Here is a 24,532-nt window from a genome sequence, read left to right as displayed (position 1 = left end):
TTAAGGAACAGTGTGAACAACTTTCCCAAACAATGAAAGAACATATTAAGGATTTTTTTTTTTTCCCCCCCAGTTACCACGTTCAGGCATCATTTTGCAAACTCTTGCTTTAGCATGACAGTTGCTCCATCGGAGTCAGTACGGCTGGGTATGGGGAGAGGTTTTAGGCTGTGCTTAAACAAGTTCTGTCCAAGAAGTTGGGTACTTTCCCAGCAGCATCCTCTTCTCCAGATGGGAAGGGACAAGATGAGGGGACATCACTGTGACTTAGGACGGTTCTGCAGTCAGGCAGGACATGTCTGTGTGTGCACGACAGTCGCATTAAGGCAGCACAAAAGCTGGCTCATTTGGTGTCGAAAGGCTCTGCCGCCCGCCTCTCTGTGTCGGGAGCCTCTGCACTCGAGAAGAACATTGGGAGTTGGACTTTCATTATTATTGTTTTCAGTCTGGCTCGGCTTGTTGCTGGAAAGTAGCTCAGACCTTCAGTGTGTTATGTCAAGCCGACTGAAATGAATACCGTATTTACATTGTTTTAGAGAGTGATCTCTCCTCACTTGGGAAACATAAAGGAGCTCATCTTACTTCCACAGAACTTCTTTCTAAATCTATGTTAATTTTCCACTGGTTGGGCTGAATTTATAATGCTGCAAACAAAGTCAAATGCAGAAGATTTAAAAGAGCTGGTTCTTAAACTTTAAAAGTTCCCTTGAATAGACTGGACACTTCTAAAAGTCTCCATATTTACAGCTTTTTTTTTTTTTTTTTTTAATTTTCCTTCATGGAATTCCTGAATCAGATGAAGGAGATTTCCAGTATTACTGTGCTGGAAATTTATCTGTGCCTTCCATGATACTTTAACAGGAAAGATCACCAAAAAAATCCCTATGCCAAAGCTGTATTTCTTTCCTTTTGCGTTGTTAATCTGATTATTTAAGTGTAATCTTAAGACACCTGATAATCAGATAGAGTATACAAACTCTCTCTGTTGCAAATATTTTGAGCTGCATTGCATTTCTCAATCGCTGGCACCTGAATGAAGGACAACAGGGCTGACTCCACAGCAATCACCTTCCATCTTCCTTTGTTTGAAGGATGGTAGTTGTAACCTTGTACCCTGAACCCTCTTCTCTAGGCACTTATTATAACAAATTTGTAAGGTGTTCTTTATTTTCTGGGTTTTTTTAGAAATTACAAGCAGTGGAGTAGAACTGAGTCCAAGATGTGGCATATTTTATCAGAGTGATTACCTACGCATTTAAACGTGTTGAACAGCAATGGGGGAGGTGCTTGTGTTCACCACTCAGTTGCCTCTCTCAGAGCTTTGGTCAAAAGTTTTAGGGAGCAAGTTAGTAGATTTTTCTTACCAAAACCACATTTTTTGTTCATTTCTAAAATCGAAGGACCTGGTATCTTCTCTCGTCAGCAATTTTTCTCAGTTAGAACTTGTGATGGAATCTTTGGATAATTGCATTTTTTCTCTAACAAGGTTGACACAGTTGGGATGAGAGCTGCTTGCAGATTTTTCCCAGGGCAGTCCGAGCCTTTGGGCGCAAATCGTCCTGGTACTGATGTACTTTCTGGGAGTCAGAGGTGGGTTCCTGTGGGGCTTTCAGGATCCCTGAGAGCTGCTGGAGACCTCAGCTGTCTTCTTGATATCCATGCCCCTTGCGGTGTGTTGTACCCATATTTATGGGTTTCTAAGCACTGTAAGCACTGGCTCTGATGGACAGAAAGGTGAACTCTTGACTGATTTATGTCAGCCAGCTTTAGCTGCGATCTTCAAGCCAAGTGTTCAGTGGAGAGTTGAGATCTTTGTGTAGCAGATCTAGCAGCTTTTTGAACATAGTCAACCTTTGCCTTTATTAGCAGATTGGTGATTATTGCCTTAGGGTACCTTTCGCATCGTATTTTGTAATTTATTTTTGGTGGGAGGACCTGTTAGGCGCAGCTCGGGTCTGCTGTTGTCTCACTGTGCCCATTGCTCTAGCGATCCTGGAGGACATCCCCCGGCCTGGACTGCATGCTCCTACACATCCCTTGTAGCTCCAGGGGCTTCTCGTTGAGTGACTGGACGTGTTACTTTTTTAGCTCTTTCTGCTGTTCTGAAAACTTCCCGGGTTCCAGGGCTTTTAATTTTCCACATCTTTCAGTAATTCAGATTAGAGGCAAGTGAGCAGTGGTGGTTGTAGGCTGTGGACCCAGGTTCCTAGTCTCAGAAGAAACTTGAGCTGTAATCCCATTTCGTCAAAGAAAACAGAAGCTGTGCTTCCCTCACTGGACAGCAAAATGGCTGAGCTGAGCAAATCTGCTCATTAGGTCTGTGACTTGCTTCATCTCCCTCCCATGCAATTATTTGCAGAGAGAAAAACTCCCTTCGCATATTTTCATTCCATCATCCAAGCTTGAGGACTTGGTCTAGAAAGATTAAACTTGCGTTCTGTGTTTGCTGCCAAGATGCTGCAATCCACTGGAGAAAAAATTAATTCCCTTTCGCTGAGTGAGAAGTCAAAGCTATTTATTAATAAGGAAAAGAAAGTGCCGGATCTTTCTCCTTCCCGTCTCCTATGTGTGGGCATGTGAAGGGTACCGGTCCTGCTTTTGACCCTCCATCCCCCCTTTCCAAGGGATGTTTTGTATAAATCAGCATTAGAATTAGTAGGTTTCTGAAATCAGGTGTGACAGAAATAGCTTTAATTTAAATGCCTTTTAATTTAAGGTCATTCCTGCTTTCTGGTGTTTCCATTTGAACAGTAAGGAGGAGACTTTCAGGTGTGCTAGAAGAGTTAGTCTCTCAACTCATGTTGGCTTTTACTGGGATATGAAGAAAAAACTGTTGCTGCTGTCCTTGAAAAATCTCTCTGTAAATGCCTAGTGTTTTGTGATGAGTTGGTGTTTCTCTCCGGGAGTCTTTGAAGCTGGTATTTTCCTGAACTTCTTACCAGAATTACCAAGCAAAGCTTTATATTCAAATATTTAAAAGATTGTAATTGCTTTAATTAAAAAAAAACATGCACACACCTGTATTTGATTTATATTACAAATACCTGTATTATCAGGTTGTATTTGCCAGAGTAAATACCTGAAAGGTTTTAAGGAACTCATTACGTTGAAGCTCATGGACTGAGCTGGCCTGTTTCTCAGGTTTCACAAGGTTTTGTCCTATCTTCCTATGTGTATATATGTTTATATGGGTGTATGTGTGTCCTCGCATTTACCCTGCCAATAAGCAAGCAGCCTGAAGAGCTGTAATCATCCTTGGTCGGGATAAATACACATTGCCGTGTTTTCTAGAACTACTGCCAAACACTGGGAAAATTGTCTTGAATTGCGAGAAAAGATTTGGTTTGCTCCCACGTAGGCAGTCTGAGTCTCTCTGCCATGCAAAGTAAAGCAAAGTCGAAAAGCCTCGCTGCAAGCGAGAGCCAGGCCTGGAGTCACCAACCCTTGCTGCATAGGAGCATGTGTTCCCCTCCGTAATGTCACATGCGGCCACATGAGAATTACTGGCACAAATGAGAGGTGCGCAGGTGGTCTTCTGCTACCTTGCATTCTTTTTTTCTTTTCCCTTGTGGAGTTATCTTGGTTGCTTCTGCTCCCACTTAAAAACACATGTTGGAAGGAAACACTAGGTAGGAGATAGCATTTTTTTTAACCTGTTCTGCAAGGGATTTAATGCACACTATTGAACAATATATCTCATCACCTGTACACGTTAGCACATATTTAGCATATATTTCTACAGCTGTATGTAATGGTGTATGAAAATACGTCATGTGGGGAGTTTCAGCTTCTGTCCCCAGATGAGCTGGGGACCAGTGTGAGCCAAGCTACACCCATTCCGTGCAGGAGCCAAGGTCAAGGCAGGGCTTCTTGCACTAAGCTAAACTTCAGGAAGTCCCAGGAATTCAGAAGTTAAATTTCACTGAGAAGTAGCTAATGTAAATCAAATAAAGGGCAAATACTTTTTTTTCTCCCGGAACAATACAATAGTCCGGTTGTATGTGCCTTAAAGATGAAAATAGCGGGGGAGGCTCTAAATAACAGGGGTGACGGGTGAGGACAGGAGGAGGGGGAAGGGAGTGGGAAGGTGGGAGCCTCTCTTCTCTCACCTTTGTCCAAGGAGCTGTAATGGAGGGTCTCATTGAATGGGTGATGGGGTTGGAAGATACACGTGCAAAATCTGGGAAGAGCTTTCAGTTTTGGGCGCAAAAAAGCCATCTTTGTTTGAAAGTGGTCTTGGAAAGGAGCAGAGCAAACAACGCTATCATAATGCATCTTGTCTTCCTTGGCATGCAGTTGTCACGAGAGATTTGTAACTCTTTTCTTGGTTCATTGTTCCCTGGCTAGTGTGTACTCTCCATTCAGTAGTGCCAGAATTAAGATGAAGCCTGCCCGTTTCAATAAGGCAGCTTTGTTGTCCAAATGGCAGCACTTGTATAGAAATTGGATTGACTCCAACAGAGCTTGCATGATACACTGCGAAACTGTTGTCATATGATCCTTTTTATTACTAAGAAAAAGCCTGTTCTCAAAAAAAGACAGACTAGTCCTTTTTTTTCTGTTTTGTTAGTGGGGGAAAAAAAATCACCAGAAAATTCTTTCTATTAATAATTAGCTGCAAATTTGAAAACTATGCCTAATGATTGAGTATAATAAAGGGATCGGATTAAGTGAAGAGACATTAATGTGGAAATATGATGGAGTCCTATCTACTTCATCTTATGTAGCAGCAGCCTTGATTAATCAACTCACAAGTGTAAGTAAGCACATACCGTTCAACCTTATAGCAAGAAGGGATGGGAGGTGATGGCACAAAGGGGAAGGGAGAGACGTTGGAGTGATGTGAAGTGCCCCTGTGCTTTCTGAAAAGTATGTTTCTCTCACCTACCTGCATTTCCTCAAGACATGGAAAAGAGACACCTTGCTTTAAATAAGCTGTTTGAGAGAGTGAGCGTCTCTTGGTATTCTGCATTTCATATAGCACTTAGCACTCTGGGTCCCTCATCCAGGCCAGGCACAAAGTAGGATGCATCCTTATGAGAAAGACATTAACTGCTAATGTCTACTGGTGCTAATAATAGAAATTCCTGTTTCAACTCGAAGTATCTTATTCTCTAAGAATTTTTTTCTTCTTGCTGGAAAAAGCATCTGGAAAGAGAGCACGTCTTATCAACTAAGGTACAGGTGGTGGATTTGAAAAGAGAATCCTCCTCCCTTTATTCTTTTTTTTCCATTCATGTGCAGAAAATAGGTGAATGCATTTTGTTATAATTATTGATACTCATCGTTAACCAAGAAATGTTATTAAAAACATTGTGTGTTACTACTGGGGTAATGTGAGGAGAAATTGCCTTAGATCTAGAGGAGTTTTATAAAGTGCCTTTTTTTTTTTTTAAATTTATTAGTGCACTTTTGTCTTAAGGTGCACTGAGAAGCCTCCTTTTGTGATGCTTTGTGACTTTTAAACTGTTTCTTCTTTAGCTTGTGTTTTGCAGCAGCGTGATAATATTTGTATAGGTTTTGCTAGCTACAAAATGTAATTGAGTTCCTAGCACACATAGAGTAGAATTAATAGATTTTAAAGCTGGAGGGACCCATTATGCTCGTTGTCTGACATCTGTGTGACATACAGGACATTGAATTTCATCTAATAATTCCTGCATCAAGCCCGTAAATTCTGGCTGAGCTTGAGGGTACTTTAAAGGCATCCAGTCCCGATTTAAAGACTTGAGGTGATAAAGCTCTTGGAATTTTTTCCAGTGGTCAGTTACCTGTTTTTAATAATAAGTTTGGTACTGCTTTTCCCTTTGTCAAGCCACTGTTTGGATTTTTTTATTCCATTTTCGTGTGCTAACTTCAGCTGATGTCTGCTATCAGAGATCTTCGCATAGTCAGAAGGTACATATGACTAGGTCACCTCTCTGTCTTCTCTTAGATAATCTGAATCAACCGGACTCCTCCTGTCCTCCCTGAAAGATGTGTCTTTTAGGGCTTTACTCTGATAGTCCTTTACTCTTTTTAATATCACTTATGTAAGTATTGCTCGTTATGGTTATTTTTTTTTTAATTACAGACTCTCTAAGCTTTTTGAAATAGCAGAATTCTCTAAAACCCTGTTCATTGTTCCATCAAGTACTAGTTCCACATCCGTCTGTAGGCACTACAAAGTATTATTTGTGTTTGGTAGGTGTGGGGGGTACATGTTGGCGAATATTTGTGCATTGAGTGACTGTAGGATTGTCTGGTTTTAGCCGCTTCAAGAGTTGGGAGGGTTATGTGCTAGATAGGTGTGCCAGGTGATGTGATGAGAGACAAATATATCACGTTTTAGAAAATTCTCTCTAACTTCTCTCCCCCATCCGTTCCCTGGCTGATAATAGTTATCTGGAGATTGACACCAGGCTCTGGACTCGGGATGTTCCCGTGCAGGTGAGTTGGTGAAGCAGTGGAAGGAGCCTTGCCGTGCGGGGACATCCTGCCCATGCGGTAGGGCATTTTCTAGCAATGCTGGAATGCCTGGGGCATTTTCTAGCAATGAGGGGTAGTGAGGAATAGAAATTTGCATTTCACAGAGATCTTTGGCTTTGACATTTTTGGCCTGAATTTGGAAAAAGTGGAAGCACTAAAATTTTCAGTCCAGTGAAAGGAGTAAAAGCTGCTGTTGTGAAATGTCTCAGCATTTTTCACCAAAATAAAATGCGGGGAAGTTCGGTTCAGTTAAAATTAAGATACTCTGGGGGGCTGTAGGAAGAAACCAGGGTCTTGATCTGTTCTCCCAGAGCAAGAGAAAGCAGAAATGGACCTTCACTTACCAAATGATGAGGGAGGAGTTTCACAAAGTACTGATCTCTCAGAAACAGCTGAGAATTGAGGACAGTCATCGTTAGCTGTGTAAATTCCCTATGGACATTACAGTGATTGTAAGCAGTGTAGTGAGGGTTTCTCAAATGCAAGGAATTTCATTGGGAAGAACATACTTTAAAGGAGTAGATGAAGATAAGAAATAAGCTAGTCGAGCATAAATTGTAGGTCTAACAAATAATAATTATGTATAGTGAAGGCCAGTCAAGCTGCCCTCTGTAGTGTCAAGTGTTGTATACACCAGACGATGAATAAATTGCTTCTCACAGCTAGGGACTCAGCATCTTTGAATTCAGTTTAATTGTGAAGCTAAAGGTACGAATGTGCTTTCCTTTTGCTCCGTAGCCCACAGTGCTGCTACTCCACATGTTAGTGTCTGCTCCAGAGCATTTCTGCAGTCTTGATGGGGAAATTAGTTCTTACCTACAAATTATTTCTTTTTCCTAATTGTGACTTTTTTCTTCAAAGATTTTTGTTTACATGGGACGTAAAGGAACAAATATTATTTTATACAGTTAGTGGAATTCAGTAGGCAGAAGTTAATGGAGCAGGCTTGATGGATGGGCTTTTTGCCACACAAAAATCTCATCTCTGCTCTCCGGGGTCCCTGAGCTGCTGGCAGCAGGAGGGGTCACCCTGTGCCATCCCTCCTTTTGGCCTCTTCCCCAGACACTTGCTGTGGACCACTTGTGGTTACTGGGCTAGAGGGACCGCTAGTTCCACCGAGGGTGGGGGAATTTATCATGATGGTCCTACATCACAAGTAGAAATTAAATCAAAGGTTGTATTTACTGTTGGATAAACCAGCCTGTTCACTATGAACTACAAAACTCAGTACTATTGGTCACTTCTTTATCTTGTATTATAATGATTCATATGAATAAATTTAAGTGCTTTAATAATATTCAGGAAGGACACACAGGGATGAGTATGTTACTGAACAGAGACATTAGGGACAAATATATTACCGAATAGAGAAATTTCAACACTCTACATTAGATGTTCATTAGGATATACACTGCCCTTTGCTCTTCAGATGTAACTATGAGGCTTGGAGTGTCCTGTTGTCGCACAGACGTGTCAAGATCAAGTCTGTTTTCCCATCTCCCCTACCTTTAGCAGTCACGGGGTGGGCACCAAGTCTGAATGCATAGCCAGTGGCCCCTGTGTAGTCACTGGAAGGAGGGATAGAGGGCGATTCCTCATATCCATCTTACTGTCAGCTGAGGCAGTCGTGACCCCTGGCTTTCTCTGTATGCCTGACTTTTGGGTGGCCAAAGCTGGTGGTAGGAAGGGACTTCTTCTCATGTTATCTGGAGTCGTGTGGCAGCAGAGCCCTCTTGGTGTACCTGCCTCCGCAGAGACTTTCTTTGTAGCTTGGCATGCAGCTGTACTCCGTGGGACTGGGGACAGGAGCTTTCCTCTGCCTTTTCTTCTCCCTCACCTACTTCAGTACCTCCTGAAAAGCGTTTGCTTCATAGTATTTGAGTCTCTTCTCTTGCTCCACAGCTACCTACACCAGTAGTATCTGTCTTTGTAACTGAACTCTCCATCAAAGTTAATTTCTATTAGAAATTTTATTTTAATAATAAATTTTGTAGTCACTATTAGGTTTGTTGTGGGATTTTTTTTTTTAATTGAATTTGCTTTGAGGATTTTTGTTTGCTTGGCATTGTAATTGAATATATGTCTTATGTCAGAGTTCCAAAATCTCTGCTTCCCTCTCTAGACCTCTCTGTAGGGAAAGATAGATTTCTTTACCTACCCAGATATGCTAAGTGTTTTGTTTTGATTTAAGGGGCAATAATGTGGGTCTTCCATTCCTTTTTCTGTATTCTTGATCTACTGTCCTGCTCTGCTGTGCATGTGCTGGAAAAATTAGCTTTTTCTTATGCTACAAGTTGGCCACTGCATTTGTAGAGGATCGACCCTTTCCAAAATCGCCTCAAACATACACCTTACCAACCATTTTCCTGGCAGGAAGGTTGATACGTTATAATGGTTTGTAGATGCAGGAGCTGCAGCTCTTCTAAAACCATTGAAGCTCCAGCCTCCCATTTCCCGCTGCTTTTTTTTTTGCCTGTTAGCTTGCATGGCAGTTTGTATGGGGAAGTAGCGCTGAAGCTCTTGAAGAGAAGAAGGGAAATGGTGAGCTCTGGCATAGCAGAGCCAGTTGCAGGAGACTGCAAGCTCTTCTACCAGTGAGGTCAGCAGCATGTTGGGAACCTCTTCTGCCTGCGTGAGGATGTAAAAAAGTCAGAGGAGATGGAGTGTAGTATAATGTGATTTTTTTCAGATGTCGAAGAGGGAGCTGCTGTTTGTGTCATGTCTGGCTTCTGTTTCTTGAAGGTTAGCCACGGACAGGGAGGTGCTTGCATCCAGTGGTGCTTACAGCGCTGCTTCCACGCAGGGAAAGGTGTAGACATCTTCTTTCATTGGCAGGCCACTGGAAGCTCCATGACGGTTTTGGTTTGCTTCTGCCTTAATCCAGATCCACAGCTGTCCAAGTACGCGGCACAGGGGAGGTTACTGCGGGTCACTTAGCGGTTTCCGAGTTCGGTGAAGCTGCCGTGTAGCGCTTATTAAGGGGATGGGAGTGTAACAGGTAAGCTGAGTAAATGGATTAGCCGTAAGCAGTCCTATTGTTGGCACTGCCTGGAGATGGGTTGTGAACCAAGCAGTTGTGTCTTGCAAGCGATATTCTTTCATCCCCCGATTACGGACGAGCAGCATAAATAGAGTGGCCTACATTGAAATGATTCCTGGAAGAAAGAGGCATTTAAAGCCAGGGACGGTTACGGGTACTTGGAGCAAAGTGTTCAACCATAATACCCTTTCCAAGAAGGAGGGGAGGGGAGAGTGGAAGGAGCATTAAGCCAAGCGTCTCTCTGTCCATCTCTGTCTGAATGCTTGAGATGTTATGGACAAACGATTCCTTTGAGGCACTCAGTGCTGCTGTCATCTTTAGGACCTTCATAGAACAGCTTTTACTTTTTAACTATTTTTAGTGGTCAGCTACTGTTGGCTTGAGGGGGAGTTGCACAAGGAAGGTTGCTTAAGAGGATGCCTTTGTCTTTTATTTACAAGACGGGTTGGGAAGGGGTAAAAGCATCATACGCTTCTAATGGTGCACGTTGACATTTTTAGAGAAAGCATCAGTCTGCAGCACAGGAATTGCTAATAAAAATCATGGTTTGTCCCTGTAGTCCCTGTCCAGGAAGGATATTTAGTCTTTGAGTCCTCTCTGCCCTAAAACCAAGAGAACGTGCCTTGCCCGTGCCGGCCGGGCAGGCAGGACGCCCGCCCACACTGTGGGGTGGCAGCCGGGGTGTGCGTGGGACGGGAATGCCGGCCAGCCGGCGTTTGTCCCCAGGCAGAGCACTGGCTCTGGAGGGCAAGCTCTCCTTTCCCCTGCTCTATGGCTTGCTTTTCAGCAGAGCAGCTAGCGCAGGTTAGTTTTCACTGAGATACGGCATGGTATGCTTGGTGGTGTGTTTTTGGTGCCTCCCCCCAGCCTCCTGGCGGGGTTTGCAGCATTGCAAGTGTCTGCCGGTGTGGCTCGCCATGATGAAAGGAGCTCAGGAGGCTTAGGGTTGGATATTTATGCATTTGTTTATTACCTACTATTGTCACACATATTATCTAAGATTAACTGGAAGAGCTTGGGCAAAACACAGTCACCTCTGCAATTTTCCCTGTTGTGCCCTCTGCACTCCTGGCCTCGTTGGGGGGAAGCGGTGTCACGTGGAGATGCTCCCCCCATCAGCTCCTCTGGGCACTGCGGCATCCCCTGATGTGTGGGCACTCAGCAAGGGCTGTGTGTGCCCAAGGCACTTTCTCCGGGCGAGGATGGAGAGGGTCCTCCACATCACAGCTCACATCTCCGCTGGGTTGAACCGTGCTCTCGAGGAAACTCGCTCCGCTCCCCACCTTTCCCATTCTGGCACTTAGGTAGCACGTAGGTACTGCGGGTATCTAAATCTGGTCTCTTTAGGTCAGAAAAAGACTCCTTCCCAATCCTAGCATCAGTCTCAGCTTTCCACCTGGGTACAAACAAGCCCGTTCAGGTGGGCTGAATGGGAGTATAAATACGAGAGGTTCTGGGCAGTTCCCATCCTGCTCCCCCTCCCCCCCCCAAGCTAATGGGATTTCGAGCTGATACCAGGTCTTTGATGGAGATAAAAAGACATTTGCTATTGTGTTCACTAAAGCCCCATGTAAGGTAAATGTCTTCCATGCAAACCCCGTAGTTTGAAGTATCCTGCTGTTTCTTCCAGGTGGAGCTGCAGGAATTAACACGGTTTCATCACCTAGAAACAATCTTTCTCTATCTGCAGGCAAAAAAAGATTCTGGGAGATATAATAAAAACTGAGGCACTTTGTATGTGGAGGCTAGGGCTGTTGAGAGAACATGTTAAGCATTAAAGGATCGCAGGGACAGCTTCCCTCTGGGACTTGTCCTCCTCAGTGTAACCCCCGTTCTGCAAAGACTTGGGCATAGACATCTGTGAGTCAGTTGGGGGAGCTGGGGGGAAGCGCACATCCAGAAAACACACATATTTGGGATCAGCTCTTCCTCTCCTCTGCCTCACCCACCGTTTGTGTCTGTTGTCAGGGCTCCAGAGCGATCTGGGTCTGTGGCAGATTTGTTTCCACATGGAAGTGGAACAAATTTTGCAATTTCTTCAAGTGCATATCTATCTTTTGATGTTTCTCCCACTGAGTAATAGGATTGAAAGTCACAGCAGCGATTGAAGCCAAGTTAGAAATAGATGCCTCTTCTGACACCCCTCTGTCCCAGACCTGGCACGATGGACAGCCTGCAGCATTGCCCTGACACTAAGAGGGCCCACCGGTGTTTTGTTGGAGGCTGTGTCTTCCATGGCCCCTGCCACAGGAGGTAACAAGCTCCTTCAGCAGCTCATGTTCATGAAACTCCCTAAGAAAGCTCTCTGTTGGTGCAAGGGAGAATGAAACAGGCTAGGTGTTTTCTAGTGTAGCTGTTAGCACAGACAGCTATTAGGATCAGAAAGAACCATGTAGTGGTGTACCATATCAATTTATCCAAACCTTTCTATATCAGGTTGGAATCTGTTGGAAATACAGCACGTTCTTTAGAAAGACATTGACTTTAAACAATTGGTCTAATAGGATTACTCATTTTCTGATGCGTTTGATTTTAAATCTTTGTGAATCTCCACATGGCTCATTTCCCCTTCAAAATTATTTTTTTTTCCACGTGAAATACTCTGCAATTATACTGAACAGAATTCATATTTAACATAGCATGGAAATAATGTAATTTGAGTATGTCCAATTTTCATTTGACTTTTTTTATTTAAAGGATTTCTATTAATGCAGATCTTAAAATACCATGCAACATTGTCTGCAAATACAGGCATGAAATGACTGTGCTGCTGAGCTCCCTGCAATTCACCAGCAAGGCTGAAGAGCTTTCTCAGTGCCTTGCAGCAGGTCAGAGGAACTACTTCAGCTGCATTCTTCCGCTGCGATTTCTGTGATTGCACATTGCTTCCACCGTAGGAATGATGAAGTGGTATTTCACATAATTTTGCTCCTTTGGCAGTTCTTCACAGAGAACTTTGTGAAGCTGCAATGATCCATTTGAACTCCACTTCAAGCATTGAGCGTGTCAAAGAGTGGGTACGTGCCATCAGTTTTTGGCCTCATTTTACATGAAGAATTGATGAGTTTCATTTCAGGAATGTTAATCGAGCCATTTGAGTTCAGGTATGAACTCTTTGCATAACTGCCTTTCATTGAAGGAGTGAATTCATGTGACCCTGACCTGTCCCTCCTCGCTTGTGTCATTTCTTTTTCTCACCCTGGCCCTGCTCCTAGCTTATTCCATAATCTAGATTATGGCCAAAGGCAAGACCTATATAAGCATATGGTGCACGTTGCAGGTTGCATTATCTGAAGTCATGAGGGTGTGATTAATGGGCTTAGGGTTTTAATTTGGCCTGTCTTACTCTTGTGTCTCTCTCCAGTGAGGTTGCAAAGCCTGACCAGTGACTGCTGGGTGCACACACCAAGCGGTGAGGTGACACTAATTTCCTTGAAGTGCTGGGCAGCTGCCGGAGGTAAACCTCTGCTGAGAGGAGGAGGAGATGGGGGGCTTGCTTCAAACTGGCCGACTGGTTTTAGATGGTGGTGTTTTGTCGGATCCTAGTGTCTCAAAGCAGCTCGGTCTCTGCCTTCTGTACTGCAGTGGAGAGAGCGGATGGTCTAATTAATGGGTCACATCAAATGATGGCAGTACCCTTTCAGGTGTCGCTCGGCCCTGTGGAGCAGTGTAGATGTGGCAGGTTTGTAGGAGGGAACTGCTCGCAGCGTACTTGCTACGATGGTGTTTAACAGATGTGCAAGTCCTGACAAAGAAGAGCGCATATGAGCTGGACCAGAGAGTAAAATCCTCCCTGCATTGTCAACACCATTAAACCAGAAGTCCAGTCTGCCTTGTGAATTTGTCATCTGGAATTTGAAGAAGGTCGGTTGTACCTTCTTCATCAAATGTAGTGGATAAAATGATTTGTTAGTGCAATACATGGCTGTCTGGGAAAAATACGGTAGGCGTCTGTCCTGCACAAATAGCAAGAGGCACTTTCTGGCCTGGAAGCTCTCTGTGCTAGAGAGACAGGGGCTTTATCGTGCTGTTTTGCACAGTGGGAGAGGATGGGTAGATCAAAGCAGCAGGTGCAGGGACTGCTGTATGTACACTATATTCAAACTGAGCATTTTATTCCAGACTAGATTTAGTCTGGTCCTTTGGACCAAATGCCCCCACCGCATATGTATGTTCAATCTTCCTGAGGAGGAGAAGTGGAGAGGGAGGTGCTGATCTCTTGTCCCTGGTATCCAGTGATACGACGCGTGGGAATGGTTCAAAGCTGTGCCAGTGGAGGTTTAGACTGGACATTAGGAAGCATTTCTTTACCAAGAGGGTGGTCAAACACTGGAACAGGCTTCTTGGAGATGTGGTTGATGCCTCAAGCCTGTCAGTGTTTATAAGGCATTTGGGCAATGCCCTTAATAGCATGCTTTAACTTTTGGTCAGCCCTGAAGTGGTCAGGCAGTTGGACTAGATGATCGTTGCAGGTCCCTTCCAGCTGAAATAGTCTATTCTGTTCAGTTCTGTTCTATTCTATCCAAGCAACCACTTCTTTCAGATCCTTCAGTCTCTGTTAAAAGATGGAAGGGCATTTGGTGCATCCCTAGAGCTGAACTGCCCATTTAGTTTTCTCTGAAAGAAGTCTAGTTTGGACCCAGCAGAGCCACCCCGTGAATGAAGCCAGGATGCAATAGGAGGGATGGCCAGGGGGGGTTGCTTCAAAACTGCTCCGGACCACCCACTCGTGTGGACACAGCCAAGGCGATCCTCACTGGAGGCTTAGGAAGTCCAGGTTTCTGTTGCATCTCTGGCACCGATGGGTGCTGCGTGGCTGGTGGGAGGCCACTGCACCTCGGACTGCCCTGTCTGCTTCAGGTAGGGTGGTGTGAGCTCTCCAGGTGAAAACTGGTTCATTATATATAAACTACTCTCATTATATATTTCCTAGCTGCTGGGGTAAACATTGCGTGTGTGTTGTGGTGGGAGATGGGGACCCTGCACCACATTCATCTTTCATGTTGTCGTCTCTGCTATTTTCACAACAAAACCCACACTTCATTCATAAAATCTCGAACGTGTAGCCCTGAGTATGGGGCATGCTTGTCAAGGTATGGTTTGCTGTCAGCCATGCTACCTCAATGATATTTCAATGGCAACAGAAAGATTGTGTTTACTTGGGAGTAACTCACCTTAGAAGGAAAAAAAGGTGAAGCTTCAGTTTGCAGCCAGCTTGCTTAAGGTAGTGAGATTAGCTTTAGAGATACAGAAATTGAAGTTGTATCTATTTTATCCATGGTGTGGTGTTCAAGCAAACTAAATTAGGAGCTTTGTTTCTGGACTGATAGTCAAAATTCTAAGTTTTTATTTATCTTGGAAAGATCTAATGGTTTGTTTTTAGTAATAACAATTCTGCTAATTTTTATGTTAGGCAGCCAAATGTTGTTGGCTTAGATATCTGTGTCCCTCAGAACTGCTGTTTTTAATTTTTGGATTTGGAACAAACCCAGCATCCTAAGTTAAAAGCAAAACTTTTCTCAGCAGGTTGAGACAAAAAAGAAAGTGATTGTATCACAGAATATATGCACTTAACAGCTGAGGTTTTTGGTTCCATGGTTACAACAACAAAACCAAAAAAACCATGCATATAGCCAGTTGGTGATTTTATTGTTCGAGTCGGATGGCCTTTCTTAAAATGAATTTTAATGGACAAGCAAGAAAGAATGTATTGGTGTACTTGTGCAACTGAAGTTTATGAAATAGCATTGGAAAAACACAGAGAATAATTGGGCACATCCTGTACTTAGTGAATCACCGAGCTAGTGCAATAAACATTGCTGCGTTTGGGAATTTAGATCTATACCCTCCTTTTGCCAAGAACATTGGGAATTGGGATCACAGATGACCTGCAGCATGGGCTACCTGAACTGTGCTCTGTGCAAAGTTTTTCTTCTTTGCATATTTCGTGTTCTGAGGTAATTTTTGGTTTTGTGACACAGGCGTTAGTCCAATTCTGTGACACCTTGCATCTGCTTGGACTAACTTGGTGGAACCTAGGAGACAAACCAGGAGCCGTACGCAGCAAGACCTCTGCAGGCACTGGTATGGTAAGGGAAAAAAGTTCCTGAGCACTGACGCACACGGTCTAGCCAACATCTTTCTTCAGAGAAACAGTCTTTTGTCTTCAAATGTAAGAACAAAATCTACAGACATTTGATAGCTTCAACATTGTTTGCCAGATAAGAGGGATAAACTTGTGAACATGTTTAAGAAATTACTGAATTTCCAGAAAACAGGCTGTTATTTAAGGGACATGAGAACCATTACGAAGCCAGAAACAAACACAACATCCAAATCTGCTCTTGAAATACACACGTGGCTCTTGCAAATTCTGAGAGCTGCACATGCACAGGCTTAATGGGATCCTGATGGAAACCATCCAGGGCTGGAGTCTGGCTCCTGGTGAAAGTAGGACTGCTGTCTGGCTAGGACTGACGTTTGGGTCTCAGGCAAACTGATGGGGATGTTTTCTTCCCTCAAGGAAATCTGCGTTTAATCGTCAGCCAGAAATACAGGATGGCTTGTGTGCAAGGCTTTGCAGTGTTGCTTAGTGTTAGCTGTGGGCTTCTTCCATCTTCTTTACTTCCCCAAACCACGATAGTCCTTTCAAGGGGAAACTTCACTGTTTTTCCCAGTAGCAGAGGGAGTGAACCAGGTGTAAACCAAAGGCTGTGCTCCTGTTCTTTCACCCTGCGAGGACAACTGCCATCCAGGAGATGCAAACGTCGTGCATTTCTGGTACCATTGAACTAAATGGCGGAATTTACGTTTTCAGTCAAAGCAAGCAGTAGTTTCCTCAAGTGTCTGCAAACATGGATTGATAAGTCCCCAAAGGGTCTTTTACAGTTCTGCTTCATCTAGGGAACAAGAGCCAAGAAACTAGGAATAGGTTGGAAAAGTCTCACTAGCCCCAGAGAAGTGCTTCTGTTTGGAGTAGCGGGACAGACAGAAAGAAATGGTATCACTGAAATTTCGATGTTAGCAGAATTTCTGGAGGTTAAACTTTAAAAGTGTAGCCTTTTTTGTTAAAGATGTAGCCTCTCTTGGGGGAAGAGAGAAATGGATTCAACCAGCAGAAAGTGCCTGCTGGTCTTCTCGCCCTCCTGGGTAAAAGCCATAACAGTTCAGGACGTTCCTGGGGCAGGAAATCAATTTTCTGCACTCCTCAATGCAACGCAGATGCAGCTGTGGCCGTACAGTAAGTGACTCATTCTGTGGCCATCTTTTTAATGATGAAACTATTATGTGCTACATCACCCATTCAGGCATTTTGTTTTCTAATTCTCTACCCCTGGTTCCCAGAAACATGAATAATGAGGCTTTTAGCAGAGAGGTGGAAATGCTCCCTGAGATACACTGCCAGGGTAGGACATGCTGTTGGTTGATGCTGTGGGTAATATTAAGGATATGGGGGCATAATTGGCTTGAACTTTTGCTCACCCCTAAAATGAAATCCAAAGCTTTTTTATTGAGTTCAGATAAGGTCCCTGCCTCTATCTGACTCCCCTTCGAGCTCCGTCCTTCTGTGTAGCTCCTGGTGGTGTCTCTTTCCGTCTGCTTGGGGTTTCAGGTGGGAATGGCAGCGCGTTGCAGATGCAACAGTTGAACCCTGGCCTACAAAACCCAGCAAGCTCAGATGGTAAAGGAAGGCATTTTATTACTCCAAGAGCTGCCTTTCCCACATCAAGTAGATTTGCATCAGGCAATTGCATGAATCAGATCTTGATCTTCATTACCATAAAATACAGAAAGGAAAATCCCATTTCTGAGAGTCTTTCTACTGTACACAGATCCAGATGTAAAGCACCACTCGGTGCACAGCAAACGGGACTCGTATGTATTTTATTAATGTAAGTGTAATGTAATTATTCTCTTGTCCATCTGGCAGGTGGTGTTTTCATTAAGAAGTGAATAATCTAAGCTATAGGCTCTGTAGAGGGGGATGAGTATGGAGGAGATTCAGGTCATCTGCTGTGGGACCATAAATAGAAGCTAACAAGGGAGCCCTTGCTGTCCTTGTCTAGTAAAACTGAAAATCTGTTGCTTTTATTTTTCCTTTAGCAGACTGCTCGCAAGCTTAGAAGATAGTCTATTAATGAAATCCTTTCACCATCATGCAGTTTAACTCCTCATTTATGGTAGTGGCTGGAGGCACAGTGTGAAAAAATAGGTGTTTTATAAAAGAACGAAAATTACATCCTTACATAAACCACTACGCATGGGAAGATAAGATTAAAATTGTGCTTCTGGAGGTGCCTGGTACGTTTCTGGGTGCAAAGTACTGTTTGAAAAAGAAACATGGATTACTTAAGGGGTTTATTCATGTAGAAGGTCCTGATTTTAAAACAAAACAAAACAAAATGCACACAGAAGAAAACAAACCTGAACCGTCTTCTGAAAAATTTTAAGTGTGGTGTGTGGAGCTTTCTAAAGGAAATCTGGTTGCTGTCTGACCGTCTGTGTGTCATCTTCTGTTTCCAGACAAAGTTTTCTGATGTCCACATGGAAACAGGAGCAATTTCCTCTTTCCATGTCCTAGCAAGACTTTTCTTGGCACAAGTGACAGCACACGGCCTAGTTTGAGTTTTGCCCTCGAAAGATATAAATATCTTGGCCCCGTCCCAGGAACATTCAAGCGAGGATTAGGTTTTATTTTTTATCTGGTAACGTTCAGGGAAACCTATCAGGGTGACCAGGCTGGGAGGGGTGTTCATTTATTAAAGCCTGTAAGTCAAGAAGAAAACTAAGCTTTTTAAAAATTATTATTTTTTATTCTATCATTTTAAAGTTAGGAGGGAATGCTGAAATGATGCTGAGCATCGTTTCTTTGTGTATGGTGTAGGTATTGCCAGGCAGAAGGTTAGAGATTGTTGTTGGCCTTTACAAAAGGCACAGATTTCCATTCAGATGGGCTTGTTCTTTCCCAGAGGACCCTGCTTATTTTCCTTCCCAGTAAAGCTCAGGTTCGGTTGCTGTTCAGCCCGGGTGGAGCGTGGAGGCTGCTGCACCACCACTTCCAAGGAAACACTTCCGAGGGTGCTCATCACCCTGGCTGCAGATAATGGGAAACAGAAACCAAACCTGAGCAACAGCCCCTTGAAAACAGCTTTAGAGGCTGGGTGCCAAACAGTTTAGCACTGTCTGGAGGTGCTAGTGTGATCCCTTCTCATTAAGGATGCTGCTGAGCTTCTTTCTTTTGCGGGTACTGAGAATACTTGAGATACTTAACTACTGCGCGACTTAGTACAAGGAGCAATGGGAGTAGGGGGAGTAGATAGAGCATCCCAGGCAAATGGTGAGCTAGAGCTTTGCCAGGCTGTAATAAAGCATGGGTGACCCTTTGCCAGACATGCTTTTTCCTCTCTATTTAAAGATGTTATTTATCCCTCAGACTTCGTGAGGTGTTATCTGGAAAGGCTCGCTGTGCAGATCAGTCTTTACCCTAAGCCTCCTTTGATACACTTTGCTTAGGGGGGGTTCCTGGGTTTCTGCAGGAGTCAGTCATCTCAATGTTTAACAGTTTTATTGTTTCAAGTGAGAATCCGCTTCCCTGAATGCATCAAGCCTCACTCATTTGTATGTATGTGTGAAGGTCAGTGGGCTTGTCAGATACCCTATTGTAAATCCTGTCACTAAATCAATTTCTTTTAATTAAAAAAAATGCGCTGCTCTTCAGAGAAGTGCACCCTTTCATCTGGACAAAACCCATTATATTCCAACACAAATACGATAGCCGTGAGCTCTCTGCTAGCCTCACGTTGGCTGCTTGTCTCAGCTGGTAAGTTTGTGGTTTGGGAATCATGGTGGTCACAGGGGGCTGCGTTTTCCCTTCCTCTGAAGGAAGTGGCTACTGTTACTACTCTGTCATCATCTAACTTTGCAACATCAGAAGCAGAAAAAGTCGATAGTGGAAAACAGGTAGCCAACAGGTAAGAGACATTCAAGTCTCCTCGCTCCCCCGTGCCTGCACCAGCAGCACGCAGAAGTCTGACACAACGGCTAAGAGCAGGACAGGATTTTGCATTAATTTAGTAATTCCCTTGGGGTTATACTCTTAGATGACTTAATGACTTAGTGTATACCCCGTCTGGAAGATAAGCAGGCATAATTCATTGCAGGCAGGTCATTCATCCTTTGAGATAACCAGCAACTACACGCCATAGGGAGCAGGGAGATAAAGATACTATACATCAGCAGCAGTAGTTCAAGGTTTCAACCTCTCCGCCTCCTTCTGTGACCCAGAAGTCATTTGCAGTTGATTATTCAGCTATTTGCTTTCTTTAGAGAGAAATACACTAGCAGCGGTTGGTTAAAGTGAATACATTTTGCATTCTGCCTGTGCCTTTCAACACAGCCATAGCATATCTCTACCTTGGAAGTACACATCCTCGTGTCGCTTAGAGGCTTTATAGCTGCATTAAATGCTGGTTTTGAAAACTTATGTAAATTGATTCCAGTTTTTCTGGTGTCATTTAAATGGGACTGTTGTTCACCTACTGTTTGGCTTGTACATTGTTATTTTTCAGTTTCAGTCCAAGAGAAGCTTTTAGGGGTCCAGTTCATGTGTTAGCAATATATACAGTCCAAACTGAGGCACTGTCGTGGTTTAGCCCCAGCCAGCAACTAAGCACCACGCAGCCGCTCGCTCACTCCCCCTGCCCCGGTGGGATGGGGGAGAGAATCGGAGGAGTAAGAGTGAGAAACACTCCTGGGTTGAGATAAGAACAGTTTAATAATTGAAATAAAGTAAAATAGTAATGCTAATAGTAACAGTATAATAATGATAATAATGATATACAAAGCAAGTGATGCACAATGCAATTGCTCACCACCCGCCGACCGACACCCAGACAGTCCCTGAGCAGCAATCGCTGCTCCCTGGCCAACCCCCCCCAGTTTCTATACTGAGCATGACATCATATGGTATGGAATAGCCCTTTGGTCAGTTTGGATCAACTATTCTGGCTGTGCCCCCTCCCAGTTTCTTGTGCACCTGGCAGAGCATGGGAAGCTGAGAAGTCCTTGACTAGGATAAGCAGTACTTAGCAACAACTAAAACATCAGTGTGTTATCAACATTATTCTTATCCTAAATCCAAAACACAGCACTATGCCTGCTACTAGGAAGAAAATTAACTCTATCCCAGCCGAAACCAGGACAGGCACAAAGAGAAGCAGAGTGTGTATATAACATAGTATATTATATTTCTTGATTTTCTTGTAAAAAAAAAAAAAATTACCTTCAGTGTTGGCAGGCACATTTTAAAACTGAACAAGTCACACAAAACCATGCTGCTCCTAAGCCATCAAATATTAGGATCAAACATATGACATGACCTCTCCCTAGTTAATACCCCCTCCTCCAAAAATCTGCAGTCCAGAAACAGAAATCTGGAGATAGCCTGCATTGTAACGATAAATGATTGACTCAGCAGGTACTTTTATGACTAACTCTAGTGAAACATTTTTCTCTCGTCTACATGCACAGCAAAAGAAATAGTAAGTACAAGGCTTTTGATACGGACATAGGATGGCTGCGGTGTGATTCACAGTCTGTGATGTTGCTTTATTGGAGGAGGAGGGGAAGGAGAGAAAGAAAAGTCTGGTTTTGTTTGTTTGTTTGTTTGCTTTCTAATTACTTGAGCTATTTTTTCTTTGACTCAGCAACTCTGAACAGTACATACCGTACTACTGTAACTGGCAGTCAGGGCTGGGAAGTCGAACGATGGTGATGATAAAAGTAAATATCCTGCATTCTCAGAGGGATTAGGAGGAGATGGGAGAATTAGTCTCATTATGGTTTTGTGTGGTGTCAGAGTCCCTCTCTGCATCAGTGCTATCCTGTATGTAATCATTAGACCTGTATTTCTCAAGTGAAATACTAAAACCAAAGAAGAAATCAGAATAGTTTTATTTTCACATAATTTTTCATTTATGAAACGCACTTGTTCAGACAATGAAAACATTCACCATGCACAAGAAACCATGCTGCGAAGAAAATGAAGGAGTCTTGTTTTCAGTAGTGCTTATGGCCTCTTTGGAGAGCGTCTTAAGAACAGAGTGGAGAGTGATTTTGATTGATGCAAAATAATTTGATAATTGACACAAAAAAATTTGATTAACATGAAATACCCCATACCTCATGATGCTTTCCTGTCAGTCTGCATGCTCCACAGCTTTAAGAGTTGTACTCATCATGGCACACCTTCACTTGGTTGTTCATTCAAAACAGTTTGAATCCCAACTTCCAAGGTGAGCCCTCACTACGTTTAAAGTCATCAAGTTGCATTTGTGTTTTCACATAAGGAGACAGTCAAGCATGTAATGGATTGCAAGGAATTCTGTCTGCAAGGGGAAGAAGCGCGGCCTGTGCACTGCTTTGCGCAAAAAGGGATGCTCACTAATGCACTTGTCATTTTTGTGTTCTGTGCTAGCCTGCTTCATTAATGCAAGACATTCACATGTCAGGGTATGTTCAATACAAGACTTTCTGTCTCCTTGGGGAAAGAGCCTCACTTTAGCGAGAGTTGTTCACTAGAGTTAGTTGGGTGTGAATTCTAAGCAGGATATCCAGGCAGAAGAGTTGGTGTCAATGGCCACGGGGGAGCAGATTCCAGAGACTTTCTTTCAAAGATGCATGGCCCCTCAAGAACTGAGAATTGAAAATGTTTTTTTACTCCATCTCACAGGCTAAAAGCCCTGCAAAGCACATTATTCCCCTTTCCAATGTGCTCCTCTGAGAAGTTTCAAGCGATGAGGAGGCTTTGTGGAAAGGCAGTGAGACTTTTGGGAAGGATGGGCTTCCCACCCAGGTTCTTGGACGGGTAACAGCTCCCATCTGGTTTCTTTCTAGAGGCTGCTGTTACAGATTTTTAATGCTTTACCCCATGCTCTTGCTTCTGATGTTCATCACAGTGCTAGAAAACCTAAATGTGTCCTCTTGCAGCCTTTAATTATGTGATAAAAGCCATGTCCATTTTAAAGCCTATTCTTTTTCTAGACAGGGTGACCTGTGGATGGCATTCTCTTGCGAAGGAATAGGACTTCACAATTTGCTGTTGCTGGCTTTCCCTTCTTCTCTGTTCTTTACTGTATTTTCTTCAGTTCAAAATGGTTCTCTGTGACTGTAATTGCACTAAGTACATTTGATAATGCAGAAGTGACCTATTTTGTGCACAGTTTAGCTGATTCTGCAGTTGCCTGTAGGGTTTCCTAGCAATGTTCTTCAGCCGCTCCTTGGCTTACAAAAGCCTGATAAGTTAAGCATAGCCAGCACAACATACTGGAGGCAAGTTCAAGGTGACGGAGGAGGATGAGCCATACAGGCATGAATGGGTTGGACCGAGTGTTTCTAGGGCAGGGTGGAGGCCCCTGGAACAGATTGGGAGGACTAGAACAGTTGTCATTAAACGTATTAAACCGTTGGAGGTCCTTTGTACAAGTTTGTTACTACTCCAATGACATGGCCAGATATTGTGCCCCTGTAGGCTCAGCAGTTAATGTATGATACCTCTGGCATCTGTGGTACGTACTCAACTATAAAAAAATAGATGAGCTGGGACCCATTACCATAAACACTGTCTGCAGCGCTAGTCCTGGTAACAGATTGTTCTGTGCCTCATTAAAAAGGAGATAGCACTGTCAGAGGAGTCAGTGCTTCATTTTGCCGTGTTTGCTACATAATCAGTTAATTTTGCTTAATAGTGCATTGCGTCGCAGATGTGCAAAAGGGCAGAGTTGCTTCACTTTCTGCATAAAACCTGCACTCTGGTGCAGCTGAATTTTCATGGAGTGTGTTAGCAGGCAGGCTGGCCTCAGACGGTGTCCCTGCCCTACCCCCGTCCTCGGTTCTCCCAACAGTGCTCTAGCTGAGCTCCGTTCTTGGAAAGATTCAAGGTACAAGTTCCTCAGACTAGAACTTATCGACATAGATGTATATGAGGGTGGTCATTCAACGTCTACTGTGCTTGTGCTTTTTTTTTTTTTTTTTTTTTTTTTAAATCTTGCACAAGGTGCTGTCAAGGACTTCCCCACTTTTCATTGGGAAGTACTTCAGTGCCTGTCTTCCATCTAAGCATTACTTAGAATATGAAAGTTAGCATTAGTGATTTCTAAGGAGATGAATCCAAATATGTCTATCTTAACGCAGATCTTTACATTTTACTGCCCTTTGAGTGCAGCTTTTGGGAAGATTATTAACAAGTCAAATACGGTAAAGCAAACTATGTGGAGAAGCTGAATTTAGACTGCTGTTTAGGGACAGATTATTAAAGATTACAACTCAAGGTTTTAGAAGATCAGCATATTACACAGTGATACAGCATATCCAACAATTAGAGCTAATCGTATACTGCTTAAATTTGTAGTGAAACTGGGTTTATATAAATGGTTTTCTTCAGATGAAAATTAATGCATTCAAAATAAGTAAGTATATTCTGTACTTACATATCCCAGTCTGAGAGTATTATAGGGATCTAAAAATAACTGAGTTTATAAACTCTGTAGTGTGGTGTGAACATCTTGTTTTAAAAACAAACAAACAAACATGCAAAAAGTCATACTAGATGTGTGAAGGGCCCCTGTTTAGAAAAACAGGTAGACATGTAATTAAGTTCATCTTTCTTCAGAAAAGCAGGCAAGCACCTGCTTAAATCTAAGCGTGGTTGAATTGTGTTTACTTCAAGAAATACTTAAATATGTTTGAAGTTAATCATCCACACAAAAGATTTTCCCCAGTAAAGACTTGCATACACACAAAGGGAGAAAGCCGCTTCAAAACTTAAGTATGATTGTAGGTGTAAGCGATGGGTTTGATTTTAGAAGAACCTGAAGGAAATAAGTGCACAAACCTAATTGAAATTCAGTGAGTCTGGAGCATCTAATTGTCTTGGGTCCCTCTGAAAGCCTCGACCTCTTTTAAATGCTAACAGCTGAGCAAGGTGCTGGCTCTTAGAACTGATTTTGCATTAGCACACCAACACCT

At 43.2% G+C, this 24,532-nt stretch overlaps 1 protein-coding gene across 6 annotated transcripts in view; it reads left to right on the top strand.

Moving 5' to 3' along the window:
* FOXO3 (forkhead box O3) overlaps window positions 1-24,532 on the top strand; it is a 272,533-nt gene that overhangs the window by 27,924 nt on the left and 220,077 nt on the right. For 2 of the 6 annotated variants that reach the window (XM_075706827.1, XM_075706830.1), the window contains exon 2: window positions 15,490-15,597. The exons of the other annotated variants lie outside the window; for them this stretch is intronic. In XM_075706827.1, coding sequence (XP_075562942.1) covers window positions 15,490-15,597 — 108 coding nt within the window. The remainder of the gene's footprint in view (window positions 1-15,489; window positions 15,598-24,532) is intronic. 6 annotated transcript variants of the gene reach the window in all.

Source organism: Pelecanus crispus, chromosome 3 (genome assembly GCF_030463565.1).
Source record: "Pelecanus crispus isolate bPelCri1 chromosome 3, bPelCri1.pri, whole genome shotgun sequence".
NCBI classification, from domain to species: domain Eukaryota; kingdom Metazoa; phylum Chordata; class Aves; order Pelecaniformes; family Pelecanidae; genus Pelecanus; species Pelecanus crispus.
Note: the sequence above shows the minus strand (reverse complement) of the source record. Positions and strands in the feature narration are given on the sequence as shown.